Below are 19838 nucleotides of genomic sequence, written 5' to 3' on the forward strand. Positions count from 1 at the left end.
CTGTCTGGCTTGGGCAGGAAAGCCCAGAAGGTGCTCATCAGGGTGCAGGGATGGTGCCATTCTGGCCCAGACCTTTATTGGGGAAAATGCTGGGGGTCACTTGGTCTTGCTCTTGCCTTTACCCGGAGGTAGCTGGAAGGGCCGCTCTAGTGCAGTCAACTTGCTGCTGAGCCTTTCCTCGCTGGCCTTGAGCCGCTCCTCCACCAGCTGCTGGAGCTGCTCCAGCTCCTTGTTCACTTGGGTCTTGATGTAGGCTCGGAGGATGTGGACGTGGCCTGCAGGGGTAGGGAAGAAGGGGCAGGGTGAGGAGAGATGCTGTCTGGCAATGGGGGATGGTCCCTAATTGGGCAAACACAGCCCCCAAATTTCCCCTGGGGGATATAGAGGTAGCAATGTTGTTTCCCTTTAGGAAATGTCAGCCAGCCCTTGTGTGAGAGGTAGTCGGGTAGGGTGGCTATGCTGGACTTTGCAGATTCAAATTCTGATCCCTACTCAGTAGCTGTGTGACCTTAAGCAGGTTATTTAACCTATCTGTGCCTCAGTTTCCTTGTATGAAATGTGGATAGTGATACCTAGCACATAGGATTGAGGGAGGATTAAATGAGTTAATTTATGTAAAATGGTTAGAGCAGGGCATGCACTGCACACTTGTTGCCAAGTATGTGCTGGCTGTTATTGTCATTGGCTTTATTTTTTTTTTGAAATGGAGTCTTGCTTTGTCACCCAGGCTGGAGTGCAGTGGCAGCGATCTTGGCTCACTGCAAGCCCTGCCTCCCAGGTTCATGCCATTCTCCTGCCTCAGCCTCCCAGTAGCTGGGACTACAGGCACCCGCCACCACGCCCGGCTAATTTTTTGTATTTTTAGTAGAGACGGGGTTTCACAGTGTTAGCCAGGATGGACTTGATCTCCTGACCTCGTGATCTGCCTGCCTCGGCCTCCCAAAGTGCTGGGATTACAGTCGTGAGCCACTGCACCTGGCCTGTTCTTTGTTTTTTTTTTAACTCTTAAGTTCTGGGATACAAGCAGAACATGCAGGTTTGCTATGTAGGTATACATGTGCCATGGTGGTTTGCTTCACCCATCAACCTGTCATATAGGTTTTAAGCCACCGTCATTGGCTTTCTAATGATCATTTCTCTGGAGCCACCTCAGCTGTGCTTTTTTTTGTTTGTTTTGAGACAGAGTCTTGCTCTGTCGCCCAGGCTGGAGTGCAGTGGCGAGATCTCCGCTCACTGCAGTCTCCACCTCCTGGGTTCATGCAATTCTCCTGCCTCAGCCTCCCGAGTAGCTGGGACTACAAGCACGCACCACCACGCCTGGCTATTTTTCGTATTTTAGTAGATGGGGGGTTTCATGGTGTTGCCCAGGCTGGTCGAAAATTCCTGAGCTCAGGCAATCCACCCGCCTCAGACTGTGCTGGGATTACAGGCGTGAGCTGCCACACCTGGCCTGCAGCTATGCTTTTATCTGTCATCTTGGACTTCTGCATAAGGGATCATTTAGAGAAAGGACTCTATGACTAAAAACAAAAAGTCTGAAGTCCTGATGTGATCCAAACCCTTCATTCTACACCTGCTCAGAGGGACAGGGCAGCCTGCCCCCTCCAGATCCTCACTTGGCTCTGGCTCTGGCGGGGCCACCGTCTCTAGTTCCTCTTTCCGCGGGGTAACTGCCTGCTCCTCCACCTCCTTGCTTTCTTCTTTCTCTGAAAACCAGAAGCAGGAAGAGACTGTGGCCCCAGGCCTGGCCCAGCCCAGCCCTGCCCTGGCACTCTCCCTTACCTGTCTCACTCTCTGGCCACAGTTTGGGTGGCTGCAGCCCCATGTAAGTCAAAGACAGATCCAGCCGCACCTGGGAAGCAAGGCAGAGGGAGGCTGAAAGGAGTGCACCTGCGCTGAGGGGAGGGGCGGTTGAGGGTGGCTCCTCATGGTCCACCACCCCCTACCTGGGGTGTGAAGACGTATTTATAGAGCTTGAAGTGGCGAAAGTAAGTGTTGACCACGTAGTCTTCCAAGGCCAGCAGCTGTTCCTCTTTGAAGAGGTCGATGCTAAAAGGAGGCCGCTGTGGTGGTGACTCGGAATTAGAACCCTGACTACCTTCTGGAGCCCTGGCTTTGCCTCCAAAAGCCCAGCAACAGGAGCAAGGAGAGCCCACTGGGGTCTTCACAAGAAGATAAGGGTGATGAATGTGAGAGAGACTGGGTGAGACCTTGTCTGGGGATGGGTAAAGGTTCCAGAATGTTCCAGGAGAACTGACCCTGACTCCATGGCAAAAAAGGACACTGGTGAAGTAGCGGTAGCACTCCTCCACGTTGCCCAAGGGGGTTGCTGGTAGGGAAAGCAAGATGCGGCAGTGAGGCCCTCTCTGGTATCCATTCATTCACTTCACTCAACAGCTGTTTATGACCATGAGCTTCAGAGGCAGACAGATCTGGGTTTCAGCGCTGGCTTGTTTCCTTAACTCATGTAACAAACATTGAATACCCACTATATGCCCACTGTATGCTGTTTTAGGCACTGAACAAGACAGACAAGGTCCTGCCCTTACGAAGCTTATATTCTGGGGGAAGTGACATAATAAACCAAGAAATAGATCATTTCAGCTATTAAACATTCTAAAGCAGGTTTTATTGTGCACTATGCATATATTTGCATATATTATTTCTCAGAACAGTCCGGTAAAATGTGTGCTGTATCCTTAATTTCTAGATAAGGAAGCAGTGGATTGGAAAGCTGATGGCTTGTGTATGATAATACTACTAATAATGACATATTCCAGGCAGAAATCCCCTGCTTCTGCTTCCCATGGTCACTTGTGCCAGCCCCGGTTCCTCTTCTCCCTGGGGCTCAAACCTGGTAGCTGCCCCCTCTCACCAATACAAGCCTTGTGAAGATCCTGGAGCAGGGCACAAGCCGCTGACGTCTGCTCCAGTGAGAAGCCCTGCTGGCGGCAGAAAATGAGCGCGTGGCAGAAGAGGTCCAGGGTGACGGCATCCTGCAGGCTCTGCTCAGGACACCCTAGCTCCAGCAGCTCAGCCAGCACCCTTGGGAGGGAGAGAGGAGTGAGTGACAACTGGGCCTCCTTTCATCACCCTACACCCACCACATGCTTTGGAGTCAGCCATTCCTCATGTTTTCCCAACCTGACCCCTCAGCCTTTGCCAAGAGCTCTTCCCGTGCCCCCCTCAGTCCCTACTCCCTCATCTCCTCAGCATTGGTGGTCTTCTCCAGCTGGTGCATGGAATGGATGTCCAGGTACTTCCTGTTATAGTAAAAGGAAAAGAGTATTGGTGGCCGTTACCTATCATGACAGGGCTGTGACAGCTAGTGTGTGAGACTGGGAGTTGGGCCACCTGCGTGAAGCTGGGCTCTTTTGCCAGCTTGCTGTGTAACTATGCAAATCGTTAACTCTCTGGGCCTAAATGAACTCTTATGAGCCTCTCCATTTCTAAAGCCTAGGGTTAGGAATCTTGAATTCTTTTTTCTGCTCTGCCACTACCTTGTATGACCTTGGTCAAGTACTCCCTGTGGCCCTGTGGCCCCCTCTGTACAATACTCCTTAGCGGCCATGAGACTCCATTTACATTCTGTCATTGGCTCTTTTTTTCTCACACTGCCTCCTCTTTGGACTGGAGAGGCTGTAAAGCCAACTTCCAGTCACCTGGAGTAATTGCGTCTCCGGGCCTCAGCCTCATCTGTAAAATGGGGATGCCCTGGCCACAGACAGGACTGTTTGGGAGGCAATAAAGGAAGAACGCAAATATTCAATGTAACTTTTGTCTCTTCACACTCACCACATGCAGATCCGGGGTCGGGGCAGCGGCGGCTGCGGAAAGAAAGCGAATTGGGGAAGGCAGCTGTGGTGTCCTGGCCCGTAGCGAAATCTCCAGCGGGCCGGAGAAGGCGCTGTAACTTGCCATCTCATCTCAAGGACTAAGAAGGAGAGGCGCGGGCGAGGGAGGGCTTCAGCAGGCCCTAGGTGCTCTACGCGAGCACGGTAACCACCAGGGTCACACACCCCTGCCTCTCCTCGCCCAGGCAGCCGGGGAGACGTCCCGAACGTTAGTAAGCATAATGACGGGTGGCGCCTGCGGGGGAGCCGGTTTATAAATATTCACGAGCAGACCAGACTGTCCCGCCCTCACCGGAAACAAGTTGGCTCCGGGGTCTTCATCCGCTTTCGCCGCCGCCGCCGCCGCCGTCGTCGTCGTCGACTGGGTCCGCACACTCGCTCGCGTCCGTGCGGCCGACCCACGCACTGAGCTGCGATCCTTCCCCGCTTCCCGCCGCAGCTCGGAGAGATGTTCAAGCTCCGACTGCACCCGCATTCCCAAAAAGTGGCTGGTCTTGCGGTTGAGCATCTCGCCGCTCTTCCGTGCGGCGGGGCGCCCCGGGCTCCCGCCGCCTCGGTTCCAGGACAGCCAGCGCTCGGTCTGCGGCTACCAAGCCCGGGCCCGTTCGCCTCGCTCCGGCCAATCTACGCGCGGAGAGGCGCGGCGGGGCGAATCCGTGGGGCCGTCTCCCTCCGTCTCAACGGCGACGGTTGCCAAGGGGGCTTGTGAGGGAAGGAAGGCGGAAAGCGCAGGCTCACGCCAGTGGGTGCGAAGAGAACGCGCAGATACGTAAGAAGTTGCGAGTGCCCACCTGGGCGCCCTCTCTTCCAAGTTGCTAATACGAGGGCCGGCGCTGTCCTCCAGGCTGGGAAGTGCGAGCGCGGTGTCAGTTACTATGGGAACTGCCTCTTGGCCAATCACCGAGAGAAAGAGGAGGTGTTTGGGAAGAAGCGAGAGGACCCGAGTGGCGGGACCAAGCGTAACTAATAGAAGCAGAAGATAAAGAAGTTTCCTCACATCCGGGGCTGCCTTTGGCGCCTGCGCCCTGCGCACCGTTGGGGGGGGCCAGTGACGTCCAGTGACGTCCGGTGAAATCCAAGATGGCGGCGCTAGGCTGACCCTGCTGCTGGTGAGGGCTCTGGCGCCGGCGGGGACGGGATCCAGCAGGTGTGTGCGGGGTGGAGGGTGGTTGGGGCTGTGGAACACCAGTCGTTCCCACATCTCTGCTCTCTGTCTTCTGCAGGTGACGGAAGTACCGCCTCCTCCCGTCTGACGCCCCTCAGGGGACCCTGCGCCGCTCCAGCCGCCGCGGCCATGTCTGGGCCAAGCAACAAACGCGCCGCCGGCGACGGGGGCTCAGGGCCCCCGGAGAAGAAGCTAAGTCGTGAGGAGAAGACCACCACGACTCTTATCGAGCCCATTCGTCTTGGAGGCATCTCTTCCACGGTTCGTGGGCTCTTGCCTCAACCCTCAGAACTTCCCAGAGCCCTCCCTCTGTTCTCTGGCCAAACTGTCCGGAATCTTACACCCACTTCCCCAAGTTTAGCAAGGTCCGCGTTACAGGATACTCTGTTGAAAGAAGCTGAGAACACGACGCCTGTCTTCCCTTTACAGATAGGGAAACAGGTTCCCGGGGGGCGTGTGACTTATCAAAGACTAACGATTTACAAGGGGACAGGCAGAAACAACGTGAGCCTCCTCGCAACCAAGACACTTTCGCTGTGTGTTGTCTGAGCCTCCTTAGATTCTGTTAGCGGTTAGTGTGGGAATACCCCCATCTCCCATGCATTCCAGATGCTCTGCTCCTCTCTCTTTCTTTCTCTGTGATTGGTTTGTGGGCCCTGCTTGACCCTCTCGTCGGCCCCTTTGTTTCCTTTGGTAGGAGGAGATGGACCTGAAGGTACTACAGTTCAAGAACAAGAAACTGGCAGAGCGGCTGGAACAACGGCAGGCTTGTGAAGATGAACTCCGAGAACGAATTGAGAAGTTGGAGAAGCGGCAGGCCACAGATGATGCCACACTCCTCATCGTCAATCGCTACTGGGCCCAGGTGGATACCTTCTGCTTTCAAAGACCAGGCCTTGATTCAGCTGCCAATCCCCAGATTCCCCTGCTGGGAAAAGAGTATCATGTTGGAAAGCACTAAGGGATTCATAACATTTTTGATGTTTTCTCCTTCCAGCTGGATGAAACTGTGGAAGCCCTTCTCCGATGCCATGAGAGCCAGGGGGAGCTGTCTTCAGCGCCTGAGGCACCTGGGACCCAGGAGGGGCCAACATGTGATGGGACTCCTCTCCCAGAGCCGGGGACATCAGAGCTGAGGGGTAGGACCAGAGTCCTGGGATCTGGGGAGCTTAAGTTCTGGGAAAAGTCCTGGGGAGGAGGGGACTTTGGTGTTGGGCCCCTGAATTGCCTGCCTTACTACTCCCCACGAAATGGATTTCATGTTTGGGCAGTAAAGTGCAGTGCACAAAAACACAGGCTTTGGACTCTGACTAACTTGGTTTATAGAGCAAGTCATGTTTTGACACCCATTTGTTTCAAAACAGTATTATGGTTGAGTATTAACTATGTATTTGACGCTTCATAGAAATGAGTGTTGTACTTGCTATGAATGAGGAACTTATAAACATAGTAAGCAGAAAGTACTGGGGCTCCTGAAAGGGAATGATTGTGTGTGCATGCATGTGTGTGTGATTCTAATTTATATTGGGAAAGCACAGGAAGCTTCCCTGAGGATGTGATACACAACTCTGTAGTTTTGAGGAAATTACTTTACCTCACAGAACTTCATTTGTCTCACTTTCAGGATGGAGATAATAGTGCACTATAGGTTGTGTTGATTAAGTGAACCATGAGTATTGAAGGGCTCAGTCTGGAACTTGGTACAGAGTGGTAGTAACTGCTGCTGTTATCCTCATGAGGGTCTGTCCATTCCTTCCAGACCCCTTGCCGATGCAGCTGCGGCCCCCTCTCAGTGAGCCGGCCTTGGCTTTTGTGGTGGCACTGGGTGCCAGCAGCAGTGAGGAGGTGGAGCTGGAGCTGCAAGGCCGAATGGAGTTCTCCAAGGCAGCTGTGTCTCGTGTGGTAGAGGCCTCAGACCGCCTACAGCGCCGGGTGGAGGAACTCTGTCAGCGAGTGTACAGCCGAGGTGGGTTCTTTGTGCCCATACCCAAGAGGTGTCCATCCCCACCTGCATCTTGATGGCACCCCTTCCCGATTCCCCTAATGCCCGAGTCCAAGGGCGGCCAGAATTCCCCAAGGAATAAATCAGCCATGTTCTCGGAAGAGGTAGGTTAGGCTGTAGGTGGGGGTTCCAACTTTGATTCCGGGATTGAATGCTAGAGAGATGGGTTGGAGGAGTTGTTGATGCCGGTAGAGCCTCTTGGCCAGAGGCCCCTCTGGAGCACTTGGTGTGGGTTGCGGATCCGCAAGGCATAGCTTCAAGGGCTCAGGCCTTGTAGGTTGACAGGCTTCTCCCACCTTAGTTCTGCCACCCTCACCTGGACATGCTGGGAAAGTGGCTCCTCTCTCTGAGCTAGTTTCCTTCTCTGTGCAGTGGGGATAAAGACTCCTGGCTTTGTCACGAGAAATGGGCAAGACAGCTGGTGGATCACACTGGGCACATAGCAGACTCCAGAATGAGTTAGTTGTTTGCCCCATTGCCCTGAGCTGGGCTCTTACCTGGGCCCTGCCTTCCCAGGGGACAGTGAGCCCCTCAGTGAGGCGGCTCGGGCACGCACCCGAGAGCTGGGCCGTGAGAACCGGCGACTGCAGGACTTGGCCACTCAGCTGCAGGAAAAACACCACCGCATCTCGTTGGAGGTGAGGAGCTGGGGGCTTTGGGGGTGGGATTAGAATCAGGTAGGATTTGGGTTAAATGGGCACTCAGGGACCTCAGGAACCAAGTCCCCCATCCAAGCATCTGCTCCCTCATTGTTCCCAGTACTCCGAGCTCCAAGATAAAGTGACATCGGCAGAGACCAAGGTGCTGGAGATGGAGACAACAGTGGAGGACTTGCAGTGGGACATCGAGAAGCTGCGGAAGCGAGAGCAAAAGCTCAATAAGCACCTGGCAGAGGCCTTAGAGCAGGTGGGACGGGGTGCTGGGGCAGGTGAGGCAAGGCTGGGCCCTTGGGCCCTAGCTCCTCCCCTCCACGTCCATTGCCTGTTTTCTCTCCACAGCTTAACTCTGGCTACTATGTATCTGGGAGCTCCTCAGGCTTCCAGGGGGGCCAGATCACACTCAGCATGCAGAAGGTGAGCGGCGTCTTCCTCCCACCCCTTCTCACAACCTCTTCTCTGTTGCACTCTTGAAATTCCCCTCAGGACAAAGGACAAACATCCATCTCCGAGGCCCTTCCTGGTCACTCCTGCTGCTCTTCCTTTCATGCATTCATATACTTGTTGAGTAAATTTTTGAATACTTAGTGCTAGGCACTAGGCATATTGGTGAGAACAAAATAGAGGTCAAAACTTTCATGGACCAGACAAGAAATAAATAAAAGAATATATCTTTAGGTTCTACTTGTGGTAACAGACAAGAAATCAGTAAAATAGTGTTATCAGTGTGTTGTGAGTACCACAAAGATAAAGCACAGAAGAGAGAGATAGGAGTGAGTTGGAGTCAGTTGGCATCTGGTGGTCACTGTGCCCTTTTTCCCCTTTACTAGCATTTTAGGCCTTCCTGGAATGCTTCCGTGACTCCCCATCAGTTAAGAACCTTAGTTCCCAGCACCAACCATGCAGTATTGAATTTTCTCCCATTTTTCTGGGAGCCCTTAGGAGAGTACTTGGTTTGGGGTGTCAGAATCTATCATTGCCCTGCACGGGGTGCTTGGGGTGGAGTGTATGCTGGGGATGTAAGGGAGGCCTGCTGTCACATCTGGCCCTGCCTCCCATGGCCCTGCCTCCCACTCCTTAGTTTGAGATGCTGAATGCAGAGTTAGAGGAAAACCAGGAATTGGCCAACAGCCGCATGGCAGAGCTGGAGAAACTGCAGGCCGAACTTCAGGGGGCTGTGCGGACAAATGAGCGCCTCAAGGTGGGCTGCCATAGGGGCTGAGAGGGCCTGTGCCTGTAAGGGAGGGACTGAGCCTTGAATCCTGTTGCTGATCCCATTTGGGCATCCCTGCCCCAGGTGGCCCTGCGGAGCCTTCCTGAGGAGGTAGTGCGGGAGACGGGAGAGTACCGCATGCTGCAGGCCCAATTCTCACTGCTCTACAACGAGTCTCTGCAAGTGAAGACCCAGCTAGACGAGGCTCGGGGCCTGCTGCTGGCCACCAAGAACTCCCATCTGCGACACATCGAGCACATGGAGGTATGGCCCTGGAACAGGCGTTAGGGCTGGGCTAAGGGCCAGACCCTTAGTGTTGAGGTGTTTGTGGCTTCCGAGGCCCTGTGTGCCAGCCAGGCGTCCTTGGGGAATAGATTCTTCCTAAGATACTGAGTCCTGAGGTGGGACCGAGGGGCTGTGTGGGTCCTTAACACATCAACCCACAGAGCGACGAGCTGGGGCTGCAGAAGAAGCTGCGCACAGAGGTCATTCAGCTGGAGGACACACTGGCCCAGGTACGCAAGGAGTATGAGATGCTGCGCATCGAGTTTGAGCAGAATCTGGCGGCCAACGAGCAGGCGGGTATGTGGTGAGGATAGGGCGGAGTGGGGCCTTATCTGGGAGTGCTGGGCCCTGGTGTGGGGCTGCTGCTTATCCAGATGCAAGAGGCTAAAGCCTTTTTCTTCACAGAGCCTCGGCTTCCTATGCAAAACAGGGCCTGCACTGCTTGGCTTCCAGGCACAGTGAGGGTCACGCCAGCTGGGGTGGCTGATGGAAGCAGGCACATGCAGAGTCTGAGCTGTCAGCCCTGTCCTCATTCTTCTGGTCTGATGACGTCTCTGTCTGTCAGATACTTGTGTTACAAAGATTTATCAAATGCCACCTATGAGCCAGGCTCTGTTCTAGGGTTTGGGGTTATCCCAGTGAACAAAACAGAATTCCTGCCATGTGGAGCAACATTCTGATAGAAGACAGACTAGAGGAAGACGAACTAGTAGAAGAAAAATGGAAAATGTGTTAGCTCGTGACAAATAGGAAAGTAAAGCAGAAAAGGAAAATAGGAAGTATCAGGAGAAAGAGTGTTGCAATTCTGGATAGGAGGCCAGGGAGATGTACTGGGAAGGTGATGTTTAAGAATCTAGAAGAAGTTGACTGACTTTTGTGAATGTTACAGTTACCTTCTCTATTAAAGGGAATTGGATGTATAAAAAGAAAAGAAAAGAAAAAAAATCTAGGCCAGGTATAGTGATTCATGCCAGCACTTTGGGAGGCCAAGGTGGGAGGATCACTTGAGGCCAGGAATTTGAGACCAGCCTGGGCAACAAAGTGAGACACTGTTTCTATCTTAAAAAAAAAAAAAACGAAAAAAACACAACATATTCTACATTAGCAAAAGTCGTATGAATAGGCAGTGTCAAGTTAATTTTGGGTGAGTTTCCTTGAAGTTAGCATTATTTATTTTGATGAGTTCATGCTCCGTTGAGGCCGCAGTGTTCCCCTCCTGCACAGTGGGAGTGATGGCATAGCCTATTCCCCCACTGAGGGGTTGGAGTCCTAACCCAGGAACTGGTTCTGACACCTTTACTTCCTGATGCTCCTCCAGGGCCCATCAACCGTGAGATGCGCCACCTGATTAGTAGTCTTCAAAACCACAACCACCAGCTAAAAGGGGACGCCCAGCGATACAAGCGGAAGCTTCGAGAAGTACAAGCTGAGATTGGCAAGGTGAGAAGGGGCCTGCCTGGGAAAAGGTTTGGTTAGACTCCAGTGAACACCATCTGACTTCATCCCTCTTCCTCTCTGCCTTTGCAGCTCCGGGCCCAGGCCAGTGGCTCTACCCACTCCACCCCCAACCTGGGCCACCCAGAGGATTCTGGCCTCAGTGCCCCAGCCCCAGGGAAAGAGGAGGGTGGGCCAGGCCCTGTCAGTACCCCCGACAGCAGAAAGGAGATGGCTCCAGTGCCTGGCACCACCACTACTACCACTTCAGTGAAGAAGGAGGAGCTGGTCCCCTCTGAAGAGGATGTCCAGGGCTTAACCCCTGGGGCCCAGGGCCCTTCCTCCCGGGGCCGAGAACCTGAGGCCAGGCCCAAGCGGGAGCTTCGGGAACGAGAAGGTCCCAGCCTCGGACCTCCACCTGTAGCCTCCGCTCTCTCAAGGGCTGATCGGGAGAAGGCCAAGGTGGAAGAAGCCAAGCGGAAGGAATCAGAACTCCTCAAGGGTCTCCGAGCAGAGCTCAAGTGAGGCTCTGTTCCTGTCTCCTTCCTGACCCTGCCAGGTGGCCTCCAGTCCCACTCACCAAGACTTCCTCCTGTACCTTCTTGCCAGGAAGGCCCAGGAGAGCCAGAAGGAGATGAAACTGCTGCTGGATATGTACAAGTCAGCGCCCAAGGAGCAGCGGGATAAGGTGCAGCTCATGGCAGCGGAACGCAAGGCCAAGGCCGAGGTGAGGGCAGCTGGAGCTTGTGGGGCATGCAGAAAGGCAGAGCAGAGTCCTAGGTCAGCAGGAAGCAGTGTCAAGAGAGTTTCTTTTTCCCTGTGCTGTAGGTTGATGAGCTGCGGAGCCGTATCCGGGAATTGGAGGAGAGGGATCGAAGGGAGAGCAAGAAGATCGCGGATGAGGATGCCCTGCGGCGCATTCGGCAGGCAGAGGAGCAGATAGAACACCTGCAGCGCAAGCTGGGTGCTACCAAGCAGGTGCGGCCCATGTGGTGCCCTCGCGTTGGAACGCAGAGAGATCCCTTCATACCCTGTTTGGTGCCTCTAGTGCCTGCAGCACCTTGATGATCTGGGTCCCCTTTGTGGTTCTGTGCTTCGCTGAGTTTTCCCATGGTTCCCCCACAGCCATCCTGTCCACTTCCCACATTCCATCTTGTCTCTGCCCACTTGCTGCAGGAGGAGGAGGCTCTGCTCTCAGAGATGGATGTGACAGGTCAGGCTTTTGAGGACATGCAGGAACAGAACGGGCGCCTGCTACAGCAGTTGCGGGAAAAGGATGACGCCAACTTTAAGCTAATGTCAGAGCGGATCAAGGCCAACCAGATTCACAAGCTGCTGCGGGAGGAGAAGGATGAGTTGGGCGAGCAGGTCCTTGGCCTCAAGTCCCAGGTATGGCCTCCCCCAGCTTGCAGGGTGGAGCTGGAGAGGGGGGGGTCATGGCCCTGAGTCCTCCTCTGGTCCTTAGGTGGATGCCCAGCTGCTGACTGTGCAGAAGCTGGAGGAGAAGGAACGGGCCTTGCAGGGCAGCCTCGGGGGTGTGGAGAAGGAGCTGACGCTGCGCAGCCAAGCCCTGGAGCTCAACAAGCGGAAGGTGAGGCTGGGCCAGGGGGACACACAGCTTGGGCTGCTGGCTCACCTCCTCACCTTCCGGTTCTGCTCAGAGCACCCAACGCAATAGCCTGAGGTGAAGCCAGGCTGTCACAGAACAGCTCACACATATTGAACATTTACATGTGCCAGACCACATGCTGAGTACTTGACATGCTTGGTCACATTTCAGTCTCACTAATCTTATCAAGATGGTGTTTACGGGCGTGGTGGCTCACGTCTGTAATCCCAACACTTTGGGAAACAGAGGCGGGAGGTTTGCTTGAGGCCAGGAGTTGGAGACCAGCCTGGGCAACATAGTGAGACCCCATCTCTACAAAAAAATTTTTAAATTAGCTGGGTGTGGTGGTACGTGCCTGTAGTCCCAGCTTCTCGAGTGACAGGCTGACAGGTGAGAGATCACTTGAACCCAGGAGGTTGAGGCTGCAGTGAGCTATGATCACACCACTGCACTGCAGTCTGGGTGACAAGAGCGAGACTCTGTCCCTAGGGAAAAAAAACAAAAGATGGATTTTTTTTTTTTTTTTGAGATGGAGTCTTGTTCTGTCGCCCAGGCTGGAGCGCAGTGGTGCAATCTCGGCTCACTGCAACCTCCGCCTCCCAGGTTCAAGCAACTCTCCCAACTTAGCCTCTCAAGTAGCTGGGATTACAGGCACACACCACCACGCCCGGCTAATTTTTGTATTTTTTTTAGTAGAGACAGGGTTTCACCATGTTGGCCAGGCTGGTATCGAACTCCTGACCTTGTGATCCGCCCACACTGGCCTCCCAAAGTGCTGGGTTTACAGCGTGAGCCACTGCACCTGGCCGGATTTTGTTTTTAGCCTCATTTTATAAATAAGGAAACTGAGGCTCAGGGAGGTGGACTGTTCTGCTCAAGAGGGAGTGGCCCTAATATTTGGGTCCAAGCCTCCTTGACTCCAGGCTCTACCTTCTAACCACTCGCTGGTGAACTGTAAAGTGGGGATGATGTTCTGTCACATAGTTGTATTAAATATAAGAAACGTCTAGCTTTGGCTAAAGGCTTAAGATTAACATTGATTTCCATTTCCTCTGAAGCTGTTTTATTCTCCAGTTAGTTCATTCATTTAAGCAGTATGTTTGTGTTTTTTTTTTGTTTTGTTTTGTTTTTTTTTAGACGGAGTCTAGCTCTGTTGCCCAGGCTGGAGTACAGTGGCTCGGTCTCAGTTCACTGCAACCTCCGCCTCCCAGGTTCAAGCGATTCTTCTGCCTTAGTGTCCTGAGTAGATGGGACTACAGGAGCCTGCCACCTCGCCCAGCTAATTTTTGTATTTTTAGTAGAGACGGGGTTTCACTGTGTTGGCCAGGCTGGTCTCAAACTCCTGACCTCGTGATTTGCCCGCCTTGGCCTCCCAAAGTGTTGGGATTACAAGTGTGAGCCACCGCGCCTGGCCCATTTAAGCAGTATATTTTACATCCCTGTACTAGGCCTTGCGCTGATTGCTGTGGAGACAGTGGGAACAAGAAGGTCCCTGCCTTTCAGTCAAAGCTGGAACTTCAGGTCTTGGCAGGCAGAGCAGGCCAGTAATCCACCAAATAAAATAGTGCATGTCACAGTAAGCCTTGTGCAGGAATCTGAGGCGCTGTCAAAAATAGGGGAGCCTTTTAGGAGGTGACACTTGAGCTGAGGCCCAGGGGAGCTGCGTGTGTGGTGGGGAAGTTGAGGGGAGCAGAGAGGAGAGCCTTGTGAAGGCTCAAAAACCAGACAGCAGGCCAGGCGCGGTGGCTCACAACTGTAATCCCAGCACTTTGGGAGGCCGAGGCGGGCAGATCACGAGGTCAGGAGATCTAGACCATCCTGGTTAACATGGTGAAACCTCATCTCTACTAAAAATACAAAAAATTAGCCGGGCGTGGTGGCGGGCACCTATAGTCCTAGCTACTTGGGAGGCTGAGGCAGGAGACTGGTGTGAACCCAGGAGTCGGAGGTTGCAGTGAGCCGAGATCGCACCACTGGACTCCAGCCTGGGGGACAGAGCAAGACTTCGTCTCAAAAAAACAAACAAAAAACAAACCAAAAAACCCCCCCCAAAAAACAGCATCACATGGGAGGAACTGGAGAGGGAGAACAGGAGGGGAGGGCTTTTAGGGCTCAGGAGGCAGGAGCAGCTCCAGGGCAGGTGTCACTGGGGCACTGGACACAAGCAACAAGCATTGGTGGGCCATGACTCCACATGCCTGAGTCACCAGGCTCAGACCAGTGCCTCCTTCCTGTTCCACCCCACTCAGGCTGTAGAAGCCGCCCAGCTGGCCGAGGACTTGAAAGTGCAGCTGGAGCATGTGCAGACTCGGCTGCGGGAGATCCAGCCCTGCCTGGCAGAGAGCCGGGCTGCTCGTGAGAAAGAGAGCTTCAACCTCAAGAGGGCTCAGGTGTGTGCAGGGGTGAGGGGCCAGGCCAGGGTGGTCCACGGTCACGGACCTATCCTGGGGGCAAGCGGCTCAAGGTTGAGGACCCTTGCCCTTAGCCAGGCCTCTCCTGCTCCAGGAGGACATCTCACGGCTGCGGCGCAAGCTGGAAAAGCAGAGGAAGGTGGAGGTCTACGCGGATGCCGACGAAATCCTCCAGGAGGAGATCAAGGAGTACAAGGTGGGGCTGTGGGCCAAGTTGTGCCCTGTCCCCCTGGGAATTGTAGATGCAGGATTGCTGAGACCGTAGTGGAGAGTCTGGGGACCCTGGAAGTAATGTAGGGATGCAGAAAGTGGGCAGCACAGTGGTCACAGAGTCAAATGCTGTTTGTTGTACATGTACCGTGAGCCAGGCACAGTGTTTGGCTGGGTGTGGGTTGGGAGGCTAGGAAGTGGCCCTGGTCTCTGACTTCTTGAAACTGACAGTCAGTTAGGGGAGGAGGCAGCCAAGTAATTCTCTCATCCCAGATGTGTAATGTGATGGCAGAGGCCAGAGGGGCTGAGGGGACTCAGGGGAGGCCCTTCCCCTGGGCCTGGGGTCAGCAGGCTTCCTGGAGTGAATGTCACCACAGCAGACCTGAAGAATAGGCCAGACGTGGCCGTGAGGAACGGGGGTGAGTGGCTTTAGGCAAAGGGAACAGCAGATGCGGAGGCCTGAGCGGAGGGGTTGCTGGGACAGCACCGGAGGTTGTAATCAGAGGAGCCAATGTGGAGAGGTTGGGCGGTGTCACCTCCTGAAGGGTGTGGTACGCCAGATTGAGACCTCAAAGGGTTTTAAACAGGAGAGTGATGTGGTTAGATTTGTTATTGGTTTTGGGCTGGAAGAGGTAGACTGGAGGCAGGGAAATTGTTATGGTATTGCAGTCACTGAGGCAGAAACCAGAGTAGATGGGTTCAGGAGACATTTCAGAGGCAGAATTGCTTGGACTCGGGGATGGATCGAATGCATGGAGTGAGGGAAAGGGAACACTTGGAGGACTCCTGGTTTCCTGATTTGAGAAACTAGGTGGATAGCCAGTACCATTTAGGGGGTTAGGAGGCCTGCGGGGGAGCAGGTTCTATGGGATGGTGTCAAAGGATGCTGAGAAGGTGCCTGTGGGACCCCTTGGGAGGCTGGGAAGGCGCTCAAGGCAGAAGGGCTTGGCTGGAGAATGGGCTTGGGGAATGTCAGTAGGGGCAGAGGTGGAAACCACATATGACTTGGTCATCCCCTGGAAACAGTTGAGCCTTGAAGGGCAGAGGCAGCTGGAGGCAGCCATGGGGTAGAGGCAGGCTTGGGAGCCTGTTCAGTGCTGGTGCATAGGGTCCTGGGAGACAGGAGTGATGGCAGGGAGGCTGCTGAGGCGGCAGGCTGGGCTGGGATTTTAGCAGGCTGGAGGAGCACTGTTGGGGGATGCTGAGTTGAGTCAATCCATGTCTGGAGTTGGAGGTGAGACCCTCCTGGTGGCGGAAGAGAGGTCTCAGGCTAAGAAGGGACCCACGGCAGGGGCTCTGGCCAGTGCCGAGGCTGGGCCCAGTTGAGGGTAGAGAGAACAGATTTCTAGTTGCATTGCCATTCCAGCTGTGACTTAGCAAGTGCAGGTGAAGAGGTAGACAAGATTGGGATTTCACCAGAGAAGGCCAGTAGGGCAGGAGGTGAAGCCCCAAGGCAGAGTCCAGGCTGGGCCTGTGGGTCCTTGTCCTTTTGAGGGGACACATGATAGCCATCACTGCCCAGTGATGAGTCCGGACTCTGCTGATTTCTAGTGTTGAGACCTTGGCCTCTGCACCTCAGTTTGCTCATTCATAGAGTGCTCGTCCCTACCTCCAGGGTTATGGGAGGATGAGGTGCAGTCTCCAGTGTGGTGGGCTTGGCCTGGACTCCTCCTGCTGTCAGCTTGGGGTCTGGGCACTGTCAGAGTTGTTCCCAAGCTGATGCCTTTGCCTGGCCCAGGCGCGGTTGACCTGCCCCTGCTGTAACACCCGCAAGAAGGATGCAGTCCTTACCAAGTGCTTCCACGTTTTCTGCTTCGAGTGCGTGCGGGGCCGCTATGAGGCCCGCCAGAGGAAGTGCCCCAAGTGCAACGCGGCCTTTGGTGCCCACGACTTCCATCGTATCTACATCAGCTGAACCTGAAACTCAGGGGACTCTGGAACACCATGGACCCTGGGGGCTGTGCCCCCAGCCCCTCCCCACCCCAGGTCTAGTGGCCCCACCCTCCATTCCGGACCCCATGGGCCCAGCCCCTGCCCATCTAGTTGGTTTGGGGACCCTGGTGCATGCTAGTGGGCGTGGGATCAGCCAAGCTTCGTTCCATCTTTTCCTAAAGGTCAGAGCTGCAGCCTAGGGGGCACTGCCCTACAGAAAAGTTCTGCCTGAGAGGCCTGAGGAGCCCAGAGCACTCGACTGAGCTTCCCGGAAACTGGCCCTAACCTGTCTGTCTCCATGGATGCATCTTAACCCTAAGGAAAATTCCCCAGGCTGTGATCTCCTACCCTAGGAAAGGCTCGCTCCCTGCCTACTGGCTCACAAATGAGGACCAGTCCTTGTTCCTTGTTTGAGACTGGGCTGCAGGCCCCAGGAAGACTTTCCTTCACCCACCATCCCCCTAACCTTGGCAGGGCTTCTGTCCTGTGGAGTTCCTTGGACACCTTGGTCTGGCTCTTGTGCCAAGGGCTGAAGGAGGTACCCTCTTGGCAGATGGGGGCATCACTCGCTTCCTTTGGGAAGCTCTAAGGTTGCTGCAGTCACCTTCCTCATCTTGCAGGTGCTGAACCAACATCATCAGTTTCTATTCTAATCAGGCCCCTTCCCAATCTCCACTTCTCTCCCAAGCCCATTTACCCCCACCTCATGCATCCCAAGGCTCTACTGGGTCCCTGGACCTAACCCTGCTTTCATCCTGGTGGCCTTAACTACAGTGGAGGTGGAACTTCCCAGGAGGGGAAGGGACAGACCAGCCCCAGCCGCTGGGCCAACTTCCAATCATTCCAGCTAGAAGAGCTTCCCCCTGACACCCTGTGACTGAGCCTGTGTCCTGTCTGCCTGCCCAGCCATGCTCCATCGGCTGTGAGGGCAGCGCCTGGAGAGGCCAGAGGGTTGGAACTGCAGGGGCCCGTTTGGACCCACAGCCTCTGCTCTAGAGATGCTTGTATAGGCTGTTAATTGTGATGAATAAACGTTCAACCCTCGGCCTGTAGCCAGAGTAGACAGGCCTCGCACCCCAAATGTAGTCCCCCGATTTTAGCTGCAGCAGCTGAGCAGCACTTTGCTGGCTTGGTGTGAGCCTGGGAGGGCTCAGACTTAACGGTCGGCAGGGATCCCGGACTGGGCCTGAAGGGAAGAGCGTGGTGGTCGCCGGGGAGCCGCCTGTCCTGCTCTCACGGACCCCGGTCTGACCACGCCCTTGGCTGTCATGGCCTGGGGATGCCGGGACTCCTCGGGCTGCATCCTGGGAAGTGTAGTTCCTGGTCCGCACATGATTAGGAGGTTCTCGGAGGGAGAGCTGGTTTCCCGGTTGCGCTGGCCAAAGGCCAGCCTGAACTGGATCCTGCGGGCCGCTTCTCAGCGGCTTCACCCCCACACCACTGGAACGCACAGATCGTGACACCTCAGCTGGGTGACTTCCTTCATTGCAATCGGCTTCGGGAGCAGTGCGGCGTGTACCGAGCGGCGCCCTTGGGCTCAGCGCGCTGCAGGCGCCCCGGGCAGATCCTTCACCGAGGCGGAACTGGGGCTGGCGCCAGAGCCGGTGCGGAGCGGTGTTGGTTCAGGCGCCGGCGACAGGGCTATGGCCACGGTAGGGGCCGCGTGCCTCTCAGTGGTGGCGCCTTCGGGCCCCATTGGCGCCCGGGGCTTAGGCGGGGCCACCGCTGCTGGACCAGGACGGACTGGAGACGGAGACGCGGGCCGCAACGGTGACCTCGGGCGCAGGGCCGGCGGCAGCGGGCACGCTGGTGGAAGCGCGGGCTGCGGCGGGGAAGGACATGGGGCCGCAGAGGAAGTGCCGATGGCCCAGGGCAGCGGTGCGAGGGTGGGAAAAACGCAGGATATTGCATCATAGAGACGCGGCCACCTGCGACCCTGGAGAGCTCCAGTCTCAGGAGCGCCGCACCGGTCACGGGTGGAGGTCAGCCAGGCCTCCGTAAGCGCGGTCCCCTTCCAGGAGTGGCCTTCGCCTGGGCCCTTGAGTAAATGCCAAGTCATTCCGCATCGTCTCCCTAGGTATCTGTGCTAAAGGCCACCCGATCTCCTTATCAGAGGGGCAAAACTCTCCTCGTGGGTCTTCATACCTAATAAAAGTCGGCATCAAACCACTTTCTCAAGGTCAAGTCCAAGGGAACGGGGTGAAGATCCCAGAATGTCAGTGAGGCAGCAACCACTGATGTGGTGGCAGGAACCAAACTTTTTTTGAGATGGAGTCTCTGTCTCCCAGGCTGGAATGCAGTGGCAGTGGCATGATCTCGGCTCACTGCAACCTCTACTTCCCGGGTTCAAGCGATTCTCCTGCCTCAGCCTCCCGAGTAGCTGGGACTGCAGGCGTGCACCACTGCGCCCAGCTAATTTTTGTATTTTTAGAGACGGGGTTTCACCATGTTGGCCAGGCTGGTCTCAAACTCCTGACATCATGATCTGCCTGCCTGGGCCTCCCAAAGTGCTGGGATTACAGGCGTGAGCCACTGTGCCCGGCCAGGAACCAAACTCTTAATAAACATTTCCCATGAGGTTCTGGTGCCGGGAGGATTTGCCTTAATTTTTTGACTGCTTACTGCCCCTAGTGGTCCCAGTGGCAGCGGTACCCTGGGCCGTTGCCCAGGGACTGGCAGTCCAAAATTCCTCCTGGGCCCACCCCGACCTTGGCTGTCTTCTTGGGAGTGAACAGATGTTGGGATCAGTGGTGGACATGCCCGTTTCAGCCAGACCTTGGGCACTGCCTGTGATTGGCCAGTGGGTTACCTGACGTTGACCGCTCTCTTCTCAAAACTTCCCTTGCATCCGACGGTGCTATGCTGTCCTGTCCTGGTTTTTCTCATACTGTCTTCTGCTGGTTCTCTTCCTCCACCCCTAAACTAGACCTTCTACTTTGCCACTCTGGGTGTGCTTATTCATGGTTATGGCTATAGCTAAGCTGATAAGACCTAACTGCTCCAGCCACTCCTCTTTCCTGAGCTCCAGACCTGGAGAATCACCACTGTTCTTGTGGCGAGAAGAGAG

At 55.1% G+C, this 19838-nt stretch overlaps 2 protein-coding genes across 12 annotated transcripts; one reads left to right on the forward strand and one right to left on the reverse strand.

Moving 5' to 3' along the window:
• Positions 1 to 43: 43 nt before the first annotated feature.
• On the reverse strand, positions 44 to 4674 carry CFAP119 (cilia and flagella associated protein 119). Of its 6 annotated transcripts, none has more exons than XM_054453466.2 (9): positions 4147 to 4674; positions 3796 to 3827; positions 3198 to 3263; positions 2876 to 3045; positions 2259 to 2329; positions 1947 to 2063; positions 1783 to 1852; positions 1617 to 1706; positions 44 to 275 (listed from the first exon to the last, which is right to left on the reverse strand). In XM_054453466.2, exons 1-9 carry the CDS (start codon positions 4360 to 4362, stop codon positions 97 to 99), a joined length of 1011 nt encoding a protein of 336 aa, XP_054309441.1. In that variant the 5' UTR covers positions 4363 to 4674; the 3' UTR covers positions 44 to 96. The 6 variants fall into 6 exon arrangements, with proteins under 6 accessions (XP_054309441.1, XP_063511035.1, XP_054309438.1 ...); XM_063654965.1 differs by having other exon boundaries at positions 1947 to 2162; positions 4147 to 4362; XM_054453463.2 differs by having other exon boundaries at positions 1947 to 2329; positions 4147 to 4362.
• On the forward strand, positions 4178 to 17852 carry RNF40 (ring finger protein 40). Of its 6 annotated transcripts, none has more exons than XR_008494593.2 (21): positions 4299 to 4963; positions 5078 to 5280; positions 5717 to 5884; positions 6017 to 6158; positions 6779 to 6985; positions 7538 to 7659; positions 7781 to 7927; positions 8020 to 8094; positions 8759 to 8878; positions 8975 to 9154; positions 9337 to 9472; positions 10494 to 10615; positions 10703 to 11130; positions 11219 to 11336; positions 11438 to 11587; positions 11786 to 11998; positions 12075 to 12200; positions 14468 to 14608; positions 14724 to 14825; positions 16578 to 16830; positions 16959 to 17852. XR_008494593.2 is itself a non-coding variant. In XM_054453458.2 (20 exons), the coding sequence occupies exons 2-20, from the start codon at positions 5149 to 5151 to the stop codon at positions 16752 to 16754; spliced, it is 3006 nt and encodes a 1001-aa protein (XP_054309433.1). In that variant the 5' UTR covers positions 4178 to 4963; positions 5078 to 5148; the 3' UTR covers positions 16755 to 17852. The 6 variants fall into 6 exon arrangements, 4 of the variants coding, with proteins under 4 accessions (XP_054309433.1, XP_054309435.1, XP_054309434.1 ...); XR_008494594.2 differs by having other exon boundaries at positions 4905 to 5001; XM_054453458.2 differs by having other exon boundaries at positions 4178 to 4963; positions 16578 to 17852.
• Positions 17853 to 19838: the final 1986 nt, after the last annotated feature.

Source organism: Pongo pygmaeus, chromosome 18 (genome assembly GCF_028885625.2).
Source record: "Pongo pygmaeus isolate AG05252 chromosome 18, NHGRI_mPonPyg2-v2.0_pri, whole genome shotgun sequence".
NCBI lineage: Eukaryota > Metazoa > Chordata > Mammalia > Primates > Hominidae > Pongo > Pongo pygmaeus.

What these genes read in the sequence shown, in the direction of transcription:
- CFAP119 (XM_054453463.2), bottom strand. Translation starts at nt 4,362, where the DNA reads ATGCTCAACCGCAAGACCAGCCACTTTTTGGGAATGCGGGTGCAGTCG. An exon ending in AATGCTGAGGAGATGAGGGA is followed by an intron (nt 3,046 to 3,197) that starts GTAGGGACTGAG and finishes CTCCCTCCCAAG; the next exon opens with GGTGCTGGCTGAGCTGCTGG. An exon ending in AATACGTCTTCACACCCCAG is followed by an intron (nt 1,853 to 1,946) that starts GTAGGGGGTGGT and finishes CTTGCTTCCCAG; the next exon opens with GTGCGGCTGGATCTGTCTTT.
- RNF40 (XM_054453458.2), top strand. Translation starts at nt 5,149, where the DNA reads ATGTCTGGGCCAAGCAACAAACGCGCCGCCGGCGACGGGGGCTCAGGG. An exon ending in TGGCAGAGGCCTTAGAGCAG is followed by an intron (nt 7,928 to 8,019) that starts GTGGGACGGGGT and finishes TTCTCTCCACAG; the next exon opens with CTTAACTCTGGCTACTATGT. An exon ending in TCAACCTCAAGAGGGCTCAG is followed by an intron (nt 14,609 to 14,723) that starts GTGTGTGCAGGG and finishes CTCCTGCTCCAG; the next exon opens with GAGGACATCTCACGGCTGCG.